Below are 15,818 nucleotides of genomic sequence, written 5' to 3' on the forward strand. Positions count from 1 at the left end.
GGCTAATTCCATCTGCCCCAAAGAGTTCAGTGGAAAGGGCCATGCAAATGCATGGCCACCTCTCCTATATGAGGCTTCTCTAAGGGATCAGGTGGTCAGGGTTCCAGAGATAGGAGGGAGGCCCATTGATATTTTTTGCCCATGGGCCTCTCCAACCTTAATCTGGCCCTGCAGGCAGACTTTAGAAAAGACCTAAGTCCAGACCTAACCTAAGTCTATCAAATTCAACCTTATATACTTAGATACCCCAGTTGATCCAAAAAGCAAAGAAGAAAAAAATCTCATGAATGGCATAGACCAATTTGTCAAAATCATTTTGGTTAAATTATGGGTAAGAATCTGAATAACCAACATAAGTTCAGAGAGTGTTAAACCTTAACGATTACCAGAGGCATAACTAAAGGCTTATGGGTCCTGGTACAAAAATTCCGTTTTGGCCCTCCGCAATCCACGACTTCCCTTCAGGGCCCTCGTCCATGGTCCGACCATAACTTTCAGCTGCATCAGTGCCCCTAGACAGTAATAGTGCCCCCCTTCATGCCTCACATAGTACTAGTGTCCTTTTGTGCCCAAAAAGTAATAGTGCCCCATACAGTAATATTACCCTTTCTGCCCCTATGGTGATAATCCCCCTTTGTGCCCACAAAGTAATAAGCCCCCTTTGTGCCCTCACAAGGTAATAGTGTCAGATTTGTGTCCCCCAAAGCATGGACCCCCTCACCATGGACCCCCAGCATAGACCTCAAAATCAGACCCAGATCAGACATGAAAAGAAATAGAATTTACTCACTGCCCTGGATCCCAACAGGCTGTTCAAGGTTTCTACTGCGGTGGATAGAAGGTCCTGACTCCGGGCAGCTTTAGGATGTTGTATGTGATGCAGCACAGAACGTCCTGATACTGAAGATGTTTGCAGGGGCGTACAACATCCTGACGCATCCCGGCGTCAGGAACTTCTATGTGCTGCGGCAGAGACCTTGCCTGATCTGACATCTTGTGGGGAATTCCCCTCCTGACCCCTTGCGACCACCATGAGGTCGATTCAGGGGTGTTACATTAACACCCCCCCCCCCCGTCACCCTGCCCACCCCCACTAGCTACGCCTCTGCTTCATGACCATTAACAGGAATTGCTTCTATTGCCAAGAAGTAGAGTTCACCATATGCCCATCCAAACTACCAATCATGGGATGGCAACACAGCAAGCAATATCTGGTAAGAAGCATTTCTGAGCTGTTAGTAAGTGCTCATCCCTCTCGCAATCTCTTCAATGAGTCAGTCATGACGAAAGGGATGATGTGTAGTAGTAAGTGGTCACTTCTGACTAGGCCTAGTTTTTCATGTAGGAAAAACAGAGTAGGGCCAGTTTCACATGAGCGCAATACAGTCACAGATCCTGGCCCAAGTGTGGGTCTAATCACCCAAACTAACGGTGTCATAGTGACCTGCCAAATATGCTGCCATTATACATGCACTGTGAAACTGGCCTCAAAATCAGTTTTTTTTCCTACATGTACGAAGCCCCCACTAGAACTGTCATTAGAAGACTTCTGAAAGACAATTTTTCTACCTTTTCCTTCTACATCCTTAAAACATTCTGTTGATGTACGAAAAATGCTCTCATAATGGTCTCTGCCTTGGGTTTGCGTAAAGCCTAATTTTACCATAAAAACATCAGTTGCCAATCTAACATAACCCATCGCTCAATGCGCATTTCCAACTTTTTCTACGTCGCGACATAACATTCCCTAGCCAGGCACGCATCTTCTGACCTATCCCAGGACTAGGAGCCATCTATCATAACTGCTTCTGGCTTCAAGGGTGAAGCCTCCCGATCCTGTTCTTTCCTAGACCTCTATGAGAATTATGGTCCATGACCACAACAGTTAGGTCTGTTAAGGAACTAGGTTCCACGGTCACTGGGACAGGAAGTGATGTCATTTGACAGATGTGACAGATGCAGACAAGAGATTATTATTAGGAGGAGAAGGGGGCATCACACAGGAAAATGACTGCAACCATGTTTCATGGTATGTTCTATCTGATACATACATCATATATCGTTTTGTCACTCAACTTAGGTTTAAAGGTTTTTTTTCATGACGTTAATCTCTTTCCATATGCCCTATTAGTGGCATGACCACCATCTAGGAGCCAGAAGAGAGAGCCGCTTGAATGGCCACCATGTAGCTACATTTCCACTGTAGCAGCTGGTTGCCTCAGCAAAATCAGCTGTGTGCCGGGGTTTTTGGGAGCTGGACACTCGCCGATCAACTAGCTCCAATATGAAAGGGGTTGTCTGTGATTAGACAAACGCTTTAAGGAACCAAACAAACATTCACATAATAGGGCAAACTTAATAGGAATCCAAAACACCTAAGCTGGATCATGAAGTTTGAGATGAAGCCGAAGTGCCTAGAGCGGAGACATTATCCACAGAGTATTATCATTAGTCCCGTCCTAGTGACAAAACCTCTTTAAAGAGAACATACAGTAAAGTTTCCCACTAGAAATGTAGACGTGATCTCTGCCGGAGCGGCTTATTGCATGGTATGGTTCCTAGACTCTCTCGGCACCATCATTGGAGGTACCCTTTAAATTCTAGTTTTTATATTGACAAATTGCAAACAATCTAACAGAAAATAATATTTACCTTTAAAACTTAAAAAAAAGCACATTTACTTTAGATTGAAGACACAGTCTTTAAATTCAAGATAGGCATTGTCTGTGAGCAAATAACCGAATATAACAATGCAATACACATAAAACATAGTAAAATGTAATTCATTTTAAGTTTATTATCCTCTATAAGTCATCTCAATATGGTGCTTTGCTTTTATTTTTGTTCTTTTTATTTTTTTCCATACCAAAAACAGCTCACGTCGAATAAGAACAAAATGTGGGGAAAAAAAACAAGAGAAAAAAAATAGAGGAAAAAAAATTCCCCTTCGGAAACTCTATTTTGTAGTGACACCCATCGGAGGTAACATCGATTGCTTCATTATATATAGTAATTTTGAAGAATTTATAAATCAACTAAAAAGGTGAAAAATTCACCGCATTTACAATGTTAAAAAGTAAGTGATTTTGGTCCCTTGTAAATAGTTCAACAGATATACAGGTTTTTTTTAAAAAGTCAGCAGCAAAAACTCTGAAGGAGATTAGTCCGGCTAGTCAGTCTTTTCAGTCTTGGCGTCTTTTACGACGATGTCTGACGATTTCCTCAATGGCCCCTTTTCTGAGTTGCTATTTCCTTGGCTGCTTTCCGACAACCCCCCAGATTTATTTGTTGTGTGTTTCTCCAAATAATTGAGCATCTCACTTAGAACGGTTTGGAAGGTGCTTAGGGCTGCGCAAATTGCTGGAGTCCCGAAACCATGAGTGATCAAGCTGGAAAAAGACAAAAATCAGACAAAGGGGAGAAAAAAAATGAATGCTTTAATTTTGAAGTTTATACAAAGGTAAAAATATAAAATAACCTTGAAGTCATGACATGAGATTGAATTCAAAATCAATTTATTTCTCAAGAAATATTCTGCAATTCTACAGGGAGAACTATTACAAGGAATATCTCATTTAACTCACGTTGTACGGAGAATATTTTATTTTTATTTATTTTTTATTTTTTTCTTTCTCATTTTTGGGATATTGGCAGTAATTGCTCAAGTACTATAAATGTAAAAACTTTTCAGTATAATTTGAAATGAGATTGGTCTACTGTTTTGCTTTGAATAGAACATTTTGAAACGTTGAATGGATCTTGTCTACATGAGCTGAAATGTTCTTGTCTAATCATGCAACCCCTGGGCATCAGAATGGTAATTTTTACCTTGAGAAGTTTCTATCAGAACATGGATTACTGTGAAGGATACATACCGACAATGAATTACTTATCAGAGCCTTTGTCCTACATAACCACAGATGCGGTGCAGGTTATTTCAGAAAATGTAGCTCTTCGGTACGGTCTTTAATCTTTATATTTTTGAAATTTTTAAAAAAAAGTTTATTATTTTTTTAAGCTAAATATTTTAGTCAGCAAGTTCCGCACTATTCACTAAAACATGTGGTGTATTTTATGTGTAAACTTTTTTTTAAAATAATTTCTAATGCTTAAAGAGAAGCTCCACCTTCCATTAGCACCAGCGGCGGACATTGTTTATGTGCAACCTGTGCAGTTGCTTCCTGCTGTTTATTAGATTGCGAGTAAGGGACTGGGCTAATGAATATCACGGATCACAATTACTGGTGGATTCTTAGGGAGACTCGGAGTGGCATTTGAAAGCAAGCGCCCTATATACTGTTTTTGCACATGGGCTCGATGTTTGATCGGTGGCGGTCTAAAATCTCAGATCAGCTGAACAAGGTGGCTGCGGAGCTCTCTGTATGTGATTAGCTGCAATACCAGGCATGGCCACACAAGCAGCCACTTTGCCTGGTTAGACATTGAAGGGGCCATGATGGATTCCAGAGTGCCACAGACTCTTCATTCTGTTGACCGGTAGGTGTCCTGGTTGTTGGACTCAACTGATCACACATTGGTAATCTATCCTAAGGATTGGCCATCAATCAGTACCATAAATAGGTGATAAGTAATTACTAATCCATCAAAATGACACACAAAAAAAACAACATATTTTTCTGTCTTGGGTTGAGATATCCATTAAAACACTAAGAACTCTGCAACATTGTAACTATGTAATATTTTCAATACAAATTTTTAGAAAACCCATTAAAGCCATAAAATTAATTTCGTACCTAAAATGCGTTAAGTGTCTCTGAATATCAAGGTCTAGAATTGGCGTCGGCCTTGAGGAGCCCAGTGGTGACCTGTCTTGACTGAGTAGGTCTTGAAATTCTTTGCAGATTTGCCTAGAAAAACACAATGCCCATAAAAACAATGATGAACAACTCATCAAAAATTTAAACTTCACCAAACATTGATGATTGTTGCAATAGAAATGAGACATAAGAAATCTACAAAGTTTTAAAGTGAACTCTGGAACGTGTAGACATTGTACTCACTCTGTCCCCTTTAACCCCTTAGTGACCAGCCTATTTTAGGCCTTAATGACCAAGCAATTTTTTACGTTTTTCCATCGTCTGATTTAAAGAGCTATAACTTTTTTATTTTTCCGTCAACATAGCTGTATAAGGACTTGTTTTTGGCGGGACAAGTTGTATTTTTTAATAGCACCATCTTGGGGTACATTTTATTGATTAACTTTTATATAAAAAAATTGGGGGGCGTAATGGAAAAAAAACAGAAATTTTGCCATACTTTTTATCATCTTAGATTTACGCCACTTACTGTGTGGTATAAATAACATAAGAACTGTATTCAGTAGGTCAATACGTTTGCGGCGATACTAAATTTGTATAGATTTTGTACGTTTTACTACTTTTACACAGTAAAAACTCATTTTTTTCAAAATTATTTGTTTTTGTGTCGCCATGTTTAAAGAGTTATAATTATTTTATTTTTCCGCTGATGCAAGTGTATGAGGGCTTGTTTTTTTCAGGACGACTTTTAGTTTTTATTGGTAACATTTTGGAGTACATGCGACTTTTTGATCACTTTTATCAAATTTTTTTGAAGGGAGTATGAACAGAAAACAGCAATTCTTGCATTGTTTTTTTATTTTATTTTTTTACGGCTTTCACCGTGCGGCTTAAATAATGTAATAGCTTTATAGTTGGGGTAATTACAGACGCGGCGATACCAAATATGTGTAGTGTTTTAATATTTATTTATTTTTTTCATAATAAAGCATTTTGTAAAGGAAAAATTAGGTTTTACATTTGTTTTTTTACTTGGGATTTTTATTTATTTATTTATTATTAACTTTATTAAACTTTTTGATAACTTTATTTTTAGTCCCACTAGGGAACTTCCCTATGCGATCATCCGATCACTTTTATAATACACTGCAATACTTCTGTATTGCAGTGTATTACCGCCTGTCTGTAAAACTGACAGGCACCTGCTAGGTCATGCCTTGGCATGGCTTAGCAGGCATCCACTACAAGCAGACCTGGGGGTCTTTGTTAGGCCCCTGGCTGCCATATCAGACATGGGCATCCTGCGATGAAATCGCAGAGTGTCGTTGGGGTGAGAGAGGGAGCCCGCTCCCTCCAAAGCCACTCAGATGTGGCGCTCGCTATTGAGCGTTGCATCTAAGGGGTTAAATGGATCGAAACGATGTTAATATCAATCCCGCCCACTAGAGCAGATGCCCGGCTATCTTTAGACCACCCGACATCGCTCTAGCTGGCACGGGACACCTGTGCCAGACTTGTGTCACAGCGCTGTGAAAATGTGGCAATGTGGCATAAGTACCCTCAACGGCCTCCGTGAAAAGGCGTATTGGCGGTCGTTAAGGGGTTAACACATAGTCCATTAAACAACCTCTTGTTTTGAGAATTGTTGTCCCTAATTTTTAAGTTTAACCCCTTAAGGACCAGGTCTATTTCGGCTTTAAGGACCAAGCATTATTTTCCGTTTTTGCCTCCCCGCCTTCCAAAGGTCATAAAGTTTTTATTTTTATGTTGATATAGTCATTTGAGGACGAGTTGTATTTTTCATTTGTAAAATTTTTGGGTGTATAAATGACATTGCTTATCTTTTATTAATTTTTTTATGGAAGGAATTGAAAAAAAAAAAAAAAAAGCTATTCCAGCATTGTTTTTCGCATTTTAAATTTCCGCCATTTACTTTGCAGTGTAAATAACATGTTAACTTTATTCTATGGATCAGTATGATTACGGAGATACCAAATATGTATAGTTTTTTTTATGTTTTACTACTTTTGCACAATTAAAACACAATTTTTTTATAAAAATTATTTGTTTTTGCATCGCCGCTTTTCAAGAGCCGTAAATTTTTATTTTGTATGTCGATGTCACCATATGGGGACTTGTTTTTTGTGGGACGAGATTTAGATTTCATTGGTGTCATTTTAGGGTACATGGGACTTATGAATAAACTTTTATTAAATTTTTTGGTGGGGGAATGGAAAAAAAAAAATTTCGCCGTTGTTATGTGTTTTTTTGGACCACGTTCACTCAGCAGTTTAATTAATGACTTAACTGTATTACTTGGGTCATTACGATTGCCTCTGCCATGTCCTAATAGGCATACAGCCAGGGCAGGCCTGGAAGCCTCTGTTAGGCCCCCTACTACCATGGCAGCCCGTTGACGGTCGGTAATTACATTCGCGTGCCGCCGATTGGTGACAGGGCGAGCTCCCTCTGTCAAGCAACTTAAATGTCGCGGTCGCTATTGACCGCGGCATTTAAGGTGTTAAATGGCCGGGATTGGAGATTTCTCCAATCCTAACTGTTGCAGTGGGAGCCCGGCTATCAGTCAGAGCCGGGCTCCTACGGCGATCGCGCGGGCACAGCTTCTGTACCACGATCTCCTCCACGTACATGCACGGCGGAATGCGCTGATGGCTGCATTCTATGCCGTTCATGTACGTGATTCTGCACTAACGGGTTAAGGGTTATTAAGGGCTATTATAGTACCTAATAATTAGTGGCCACTGCTACAACTATTGAAGAGCATCTTTAAAGTGGGTCTGTTACCTCAATATGCTGCCCTTACCTAGAGCGATACAGGGACATGTCCGTTCCCCTAACAGCCAAAACGGCACCATAAAATGTTCTGCCATTTGCCTTATAGGAATGATTAAAGAATCTTAGCTTTAAAACAAGACCTAGGTCGCTGTTTAAGCTGCAATTTGGCCTGAGTTAGAGCAAATTGAAGTAAGAGCTGCATATATTTACAGATCTCACATCAGCCTGTGTGAAGGAGGAGAAAGGGGGATGTGCTAGCAGTGTGCAGGGAGAGGTGGAGGATATGTGATCCTACTCTTGTCCCTGTATGGCTGTAGATCTTCCTAGGGGGAGGAGTAACATGAACTTTTGTTCAGGTTATTACCCCTCCCTTACCAATCTGGGAGCATACTTGCTCTCTCATTGTCACATATAGGGGTCTTTTTTTCAGAAAAGCAGTGGGGTGCCGAGCACTTGCTCATCTAATTACCCGTCGAATTAGGCTGTTTATTGACTCCATGACTCAGACGTTTACTAGCGTCCGGATTGCGGTTTAAAAAAAAAAATTAAAATTGTGGCAAAAAACATGTTTGTGCGTGTGAACACAGCCTTTGAGTTTGTATAGTAGGATGGACAATTATATACATATATAATCCTTACTCTAATTTGCACGCAAAAAATAGTTGGTGTATTTCTGTTGTTTTGGGGTTTCTTTAACACATGCACCTTTGAAAGTAGAAATGTGCGGTATGTATAAACTGCTCACAACTTACAGTTTTTTGTATTTTAATGCAATTTTTGCTTAGAATCACTGATGCAAAGTTGGGTGAAAAAAATGATTAAATTGTATTTTTATACACGGTATGCGGTATGCGGTAATTTACATTTTGGTAGCATTGTAGCTGTTCGCCTTGTGCAGTATATGTTTTTAACACATTGGATGATATAAATATTGCATGGCCTCGCTTTTATCATTTTGGAGAGCACAAGCTCCTGTTGATGTAAACGCCTTAATCCATTATTATTACATTGTTTTTGTGTGTAAACCTCAGCTTTTATGTGAGTTTAAGGCTTAAATGTTATAATGATTTTAATTTTTTTTAATTCTTGTTTATCACAAAGTTACGTGAAGGTGGACATAGCCGACAGCAGCATGTCTAGACAACTGCAATTCTCAGGTTGTCTGATATCCTGAAAAAGATATAGGGTTTGGGGGTGCACTTACTTTCAAGGTGTGTGATCCCTGTATTTTAGAAGTTGCTACTTATTTTACATTTTCAGCTTAAAATTAGCTTTTTGGTCTCTTCAATTCTGTCAATTTTATGAAGATATGCGCAAGTAGGCATAAATGGTATGTATGAACTCTGCACATCTTGAACTTTTATTTTAGGATGTGTGGTGCACCTCATTTTCTGTTCGGGTCACACTTTTAGCCACAAATATTAACGTTTATGCATATTTTTTTTTAAAATTACACTTTGACACAAAATTGCATGATGGTGCCTGTGTGTATAAAGTGCTGAGTGGCATGTTAACAATGTGCCAGGTGTCTACTTTCAGAAAATATATGGGCACTGAGCTCTGATTGGTTGCTATAGGTCAACAAGCCCAGTTTTTTTGTTAGACAGTTTAGATAAATTTCCCACACTATGTTTGACCATTTGGATGATTTTGAATTTAGATTTCAGATCACGTATATGTGTAAACCTGGCAAAGTAAGTAACGGAGCTGCAAAACACATGGTTATTACACATGTTTTAATTTACGATATTTCTTGAGACAACTTTCTTCCAATTGGTTACAGCAATGCCACATCGAACCCCATTTTTCTTTAAAATTGCATGATCCAAAATCATCTAACTGTCTAAAAAACATACTTGAGGTGGTTACTGGGGAGAGGGGAGGGGATCAGATGACTACTACTTTTTGGCAAATGTAGTATTTAAATGAGTGGGCAACCATGTAATACATGGATGAGCTGGGTATGCCAGCGCGAGAACCACTCTTGCGTAGCAACGCTCTGCTCTGACTCATAAAGGGGGTCTCGAGCGGGGGATCCCCCACTATGATGTCTATATGCCCTAATAGGTCATATGGAAAGAGGTTGTCTTGAAAGGCAACTCCTATAAAGGCTATTATGAATTTGACTGTCTTGCACAACTTTATCAGACAGCAATTCGGCCTCAGATGATGCTAATATGTCTATATATGTTTCTAGGTTCATCATAAAAACTATCATGAAGAGCCCAAAAAATATTGCCAAAACCCGAACTACTTACTTTGTGGCAAGTATCATCTTTTTCCTTGCAGTCTGTTCCTTTTGTTCCATGTGTTGCCTAGCCAGATGTTCTCCAACAGCCTTTGCAGGAAACTCTGTCTCACAAGTGTATCCAAAATCCCGGGCTAAATGCAGAGCCTCTCCTGTAGAAAACAGAACAATAGAATTGGTGTAATGAGAGAAGTGATTATTAATGGTGGAATATTTATAGCTTTACACTCTCTCACCATCAAAAAAGACTCGTTGTGAGCTTGACCCAGAAGTGGGAAAGGGACCTTGCATAATAATTTAGCTTTTTGAATGACCATGAACATGTAATGCTTAATTTCTCCTGTGGTGGTGCTGTAGACTAACTAAACAGTTACTCCTAGGTTCCCTTAGAGATTATAGCTGATCACTTGAGGTCTCAGCAATGTGATATCTCTTTTAAGTTCAATTTTGGAAATTCACAGTAAGGAAGAGTAATATCAAGGTTCACTTCATGAGTTATTATTTGTAGACCTTATGGTTGGTGAGACAGTTATACAACACTTGAACCAAAATCAAATACTCATACATAGTAATATTATTGTGATACCGTGACCCCCACAACTTGAGCAGCATTGGTGGATTTTCTTGGAATAAGATGGTGATATTTTTGACTGGTACAACCAATGATGCGCCTTGATATCAATAATAGTTGCATTATTTAAAATCAATAAAACATAATCTCCGCCGATCAGCTAAAGGGGCGACGGTGTTCATGGCCGCGGCATTTTTCAGTGTTTACTAGGCACAGCGCTGTACACATCAGGGACTGTTTGTCCCTCAGATTTCAGCTTAGTCCAATTCACTTGAATGGGAACAAAATTGTAATTCCAGGCACAGTCGCTACGAAACTATACACGGCGATGTGCCTGTAAACTGTAAAAAGTAAATCGGCTGATCAGCGGGGATGCCGGGAGTCGGACACCCACCAATCTGATATTGATGACCTATCCTAGGGATAGGCCATCAATATAAAATATCTGGAGAGCTCCTTTAAGGCTCTTGTTTATGGGACATTTGGCTTATTGAGAACAACTGTGTACTGATAAAAAAAATATGGGATATAATTTTTAGCTAAAATTGTAATATCTATGGACAGTTCTAGTCCGAAAGATATTTAGAAAATGTCCCTTTCTCCTCAAGATTCTAGCAACATCCTTGACTAGAGATACATTAACCTGTAAAAATAAATTTGGGTGAGGGGAGAATTCCTATTACCAATGATTTTTTTTTTTCATATAAGACAATGGAGGCTAAGATGTTTTAATACAGATTTCTATTTCACCCTTCATTGTCTTAAAGGAGAGAAAACAGGTGTGTAAAAGGGAATTCGCCCACTGGTGAGACTCTAATCCAGCCAAAGGCAACTTCTGCATGGAGTTTGTATGTCCTCTCTGTGTTTGTCTAAGTTTCCTTTAGGTTTTCTGGTTTCCTCTCACACTCCAAAAACATACTGATAGGTAAATTGGCTTTCTATGAAATTGGCTCTAATGTGTGTGTCTGAGATAGGGGAAATTAGATTGTGAGCCCCATTGGGGACAGGGACTGATGTAAATGGTGATATTCTCTATTCAGTTCTGCAAAATATGGTGGTACTATATAAGCAATGACAAAGAAATTAATAAATAAATATAAATGGTATAGTCATCAAAGTGCTGCCCCCTGCAGTCAGGATAGAAGTCCTCACCATGCCTCAGTAATGGTGCACCCCTGCACCTAACCAATAATGATGTGCCAAGACAGAGTAGAAATTGGTGATATGATGCTTATATCCAGTCATATCTTAAACCCAAAAAATTGAGTTCCGAACAAACATGAATTTCAAGGTGGCCAAACAGAGTGTGAGAAGAATCAAACATCTTCAGGATAGATATACAAGATCTCCATTCTTAGCAGAACCTAAAATCTATGGATTACTCAATCCTACAATAGAATTACATAGCCATTAACCCATTAAAGCCCCATTCCAAAATTATACATCATGGTGTGTGGGGGGGGGGTTTGAGCCTGCTCCATACAGTGCGGGTGTCAGCTGTGTATTACAGCTGAAACCTCACACTAATGGCCAGGAACAGATAATGCTCTGATCCTGGCCGTTTAACTACTTAGATGTCGCGATCAATAGCAACCGCGGCATCTAAGCCATTAGAAAGAGGAGGCGGCCCCCTCTAACAACCTATTGGCTCTCCCGCTATGCAATCGTGGGATGCCGATTTCTGCTATGGAAGCCTGGGTGCCTAAGAAAGCCCCCCATTTCTGCCTTCTTTTTTCTCCTGTTAAGCGATGCCTCTGGCTGGGCTTAACGGGAGCCTGTAAAAATGACAATACTCTGCAATGCATTAGTATTGCGGTGCACTGTACCAGCGATCTTATGATTGCTGGTTCAAATCCCCTAGGGGGAGTAATAAAAAAAATGCAAAAATAGTTAAATAAAGTTTTTAGTAGTATACAAAAAATAACAAAATATTCTAAGTAAAAAAAATGATTTTCCCATTTTTCCTCTAAAGTAATGTAAAAAATAAAAAATAAACAAAGTTGGCATCGCCGTGTCTGTAAAAGTCCAAACGATTACAATATAACAGTATTTAATATGCACGGTGAATGCTGTATGAAAAAAAAATCGCCAGAATCAGTGGTTTTTTTGGGGTCACCTTAGCTATAAAAAAAATATGTAAAAAAAATTGATCAAGAAAGGTGTGTAGTAAAAAAACCTATTTTTTTAACAATCAGTTTTAGTAGTAAAACATTAAAAAAAAATATATAAATTTGGTATCGCCATAATCGTATTGACCAGGAGAATAAATTTAAGTTGTCGTATAAACAAAACCCAAAAAACAATGGAGGAATCACAGTTTTTTACAATTCCACCCCACGATGATTTTTTTTCAGTTTCCTAGTACATTGTATTGTACTTTAAATGGTGTCAATAGAAATTTCAACTCCTCCCGCAAAAAATAAGCCCTCCCACCACTCCATTGACAGAAAAAAAAAGTTATGGCTCTCGGAAGGCAGAGAGTAAAAAATTTATACCCAAAAAGAAATGAAAAATGTCTTGAACTCTATGGATTACTCAGTCCTTCAAAAGCATTACATTTCAATTACATTTTGCTATTTTTGGCTGAGAAAACACATGACGGGCTGATACAAGTGAATGTAATGAAGATAAATATTAGAAGTGTATTCGAAAGATCTCTTATGACCCTTGAAGAAAGACCATGCTCGACTTGATCAGCACTTCCAAACATCCAAGGGAATAAAAGGAAGAGGGTTTGTATTGCCCCGTCTGTGAGGATGCCCTTTCATCCCACTCTGAATAAAAGCAGAACTCCAATCCAGGTACTTTATCTTTTCATACACTGTGTGACTTCATATAAAATGATCAAAGACAAGTGGGATATATTCTTCAGATCTGAAAGTTCTGAACAACTGCAAAGATTTACAATTGTTTGAGGACTGGAGAATGGCATAGTTAATCTGATTCTAAGTAGTAAGGGCTGTGGGTGGGTGTAGCAAACTTACCTTCCACTAAGGATGTCAACAGCGTTACATTAGCAGCTTTTCGCCTTCCTGCGGGTAAGTTTAGTCCAAGCCTGTCCAACTTCTCTCTTAAGCAACGACCCCCATTTTTTGACTTTGCCCTGCAAATAGTAAAACCCCTCCATTGAATATAAGGATAATAACAATGTTTTTTGACAAAGTTTTTATGAATGTTCAGTTCCTAATGAAATTATAGACCACATTATTATTATTATTATTATTATTATTATTATTATTATTATTATTATTAGCTCTGTAGATAAGAACTTTTTTGAAAATGTATTACTATTTGTTTTTTTTTATTTCAGTATTTTAATTTACTGTATTTTAATTAGCTGTAATTCAAGGGTGTACATAGAAGTAAGATCGCCATAGAGCGCCATGATAAAGCGGCCAGCCGCTATCAGCATCACTAGTGCTCGTCTATCCGGTTTCCCAGCACGGCTCAGGGCCTGATGAAGGTCACTTAGACCGAAACGTCGCACTCTGCCACTGGCATTAAAAACAAAAACAAAATAAAAAATACCTTTGTTTCAAAATTGGTGTGCCGGATACTCTTTTATAAATATATGTACATAGAAGTAAGGCGGTCCCATGGCAAAGATCAAAATGGGGCCTTCTCAACTCTACACACCCATAACTAACTAGGGAAGAACTACTTGAGGTTTTCTTGGCCCATCTCCTTTCCATGATCTTTGGGTTAATTCCCCACACCCTTGTTTGCTAATGTTGTAGGACCTGTGGAGAAGGGATCCCACACTTAGATTCTCATCACCCATTACAATAATAGATGTAGACAATCTGGGCTGTGCCCCTCTTTCCAGAGGCTCCATAGCAGCTGCACGGGCTGCCCCTATGATATGGAAGCCATTGGTCTCATTTAAGTAGCATAGAGGATTGGACTAAATCAGGCTACAAAAATATATTTTAAGATATTTATCTCAGTCTCTGTTTGGAAGAAGTCTATATGAAGAGTCTTGCCTGTTGTATGGAAAAGTTGACCCAATATTGGGACTGCCATAGCACCCTTAAAAGCTGTTGAAGCTATTGGTAAGTAGAAAAAATTATGCAATACATTGCTAAATAGCTTCATATTTTTGGTTGATGCCTCTTTTTTATTGTTAACTGATACGTTATGCTCTGTATGCTGAAGTGGATAAAGCAGAGGTGGCTGTATAATTGCTCAAATATGCTGGTTATTATTAAAGTGGTAAATTCATATGGACAACCCCAATACATAGTCATATTAAGGCATATCAATGTCAAAAAGGAAGGACCCCTGCTCAGTAACGAGATAGAGCAAGGAGCAACTGCAAAGATTGGCTTTCCACTATAGCGCACCTATGTATTACATGGTTGTTCATTCATTGAATAGGTGCCATGTAATATTAAAGGGGCCACAACAAGGACAATGTGGACATGCTAAACTATATCTGGTGATTACAGTATATCAATAAAGGTTAGAGAAATTGGACATGCAATGATAAATAGATTGGCCGATTCGAGCTAAGAAGGGATTGTCCAGATTAAATTAAATTTAGATAGAACTCAAAGAACACTAATCTCAGGGAGAGCAGCTATATGGCAGTATTTTTTATACATGCACTTCTTGAAGGATTGATTTGCTTTGTAAAATTGGAAGCTATTAGAAGTGCCATGAAAACGGCACATTCCTGTAGCCACGTGGTGTTTTATTGGTACTTTTAGGGCTGACACTTAAATATGAATTTATATTTTCTAAAGGAAGAGGGACATTAAATATTAATTTATATTATCTAAAGGAAGTGGGTAATTTAAAGAATTGTTTTGGGAGATTGTGTTAAATTGGATGCACAGTACTTTCTGCATCCGTTCTGTGGATATAGTAAAACTCCTTTTATAACTGCCTAATACAAATATAGAAATATTGACCTTCTTTTACCTTCGTAATATACCACCCAGGAGAGAAGCGTTGAGGCATTCAGGAGGAGAGAGACGTCTTTTCACTTCTGCAATGGTGACCTTGTATTTAGACGTAGAGCTTAGCAAAGAGAGCCGGCCAGGAACTGAGCAGAACAGGTCTGTGGGGTTTACTACGCAGGTACCACCTGAAAGAGAAAAAAAAAAAAGCATATGTAATGACTGCTCAGACAATATATCCATGATTTACACATAAATTCAACCAAGAAGTTAATTTTACGTATTATATGTAATTTAATCATACTGTGGAGACGCATATGTCTTACAAGACTAAACCTCTCATTATGTCTACTCCTATGTATTATTATAATTTAGATTTGGTATTATCACTATAATTATGTTAGGTCCAGCTGGGTTTGTCTCTTGGTGACCATTGAATTGATGATCTCTCATAATGTTGTATTTTCTGGTTTACTCTTCAGGCTTCTAAATGGCATGTTAATGATTTGTGTGAATAATTTTAG

The 15,818-nt window shown here is 38.6% G+C and overlaps 1 protein-coding gene across 1 annotated transcript in view; it reads right to left on the reverse strand.

Moving 5' to 3' along the window:
- Nucleotides 1-2,804: 2,804 nt before the first annotated feature.
- Nucleotides 2,805-15,818, reverse strand: part of TFAP2D (transcription factor AP-2 delta) — a 39,365-nt gene continuing 26,351 nt past the window's right edge. The window contains exons 4-8 of the mRNA XM_075863819.1: nt 15,317-15,482; nt 13,378-13,496; nt 9,833-9,974; nt 4,755-4,868; nt 2,805-3,389 (exon numbers count right to left, since the gene is read on the reverse strand). Coding sequence (XP_075719934.1) covers nt 3,170-3,389; nt 4,755-4,868; nt 9,833-9,974; nt 13,378-13,496; nt 15,317-15,482 — 761 coding nt within the window. The 3' untranslated portion in view covers nt 2,805-3,169. The remainder of the gene's footprint in view (nt 3,390-4,754; nt 4,869-9,832; nt 9,975-13,377; nt 13,497-15,316; nt 15,483-15,818) is intronic.

The sequence above is a fragment of the Rhinoderma darwinii genome, chromosome 4 (assembly GCF_050947455.1).
Source record: "Rhinoderma darwinii isolate aRhiDar2 chromosome 4, aRhiDar2.hap1, whole genome shotgun sequence".
Classification (NCBI taxonomy): Eukaryota; Metazoa; Chordata; class Amphibia; order Anura; family Rhinodermatidae; genus Rhinoderma; species Rhinoderma darwinii.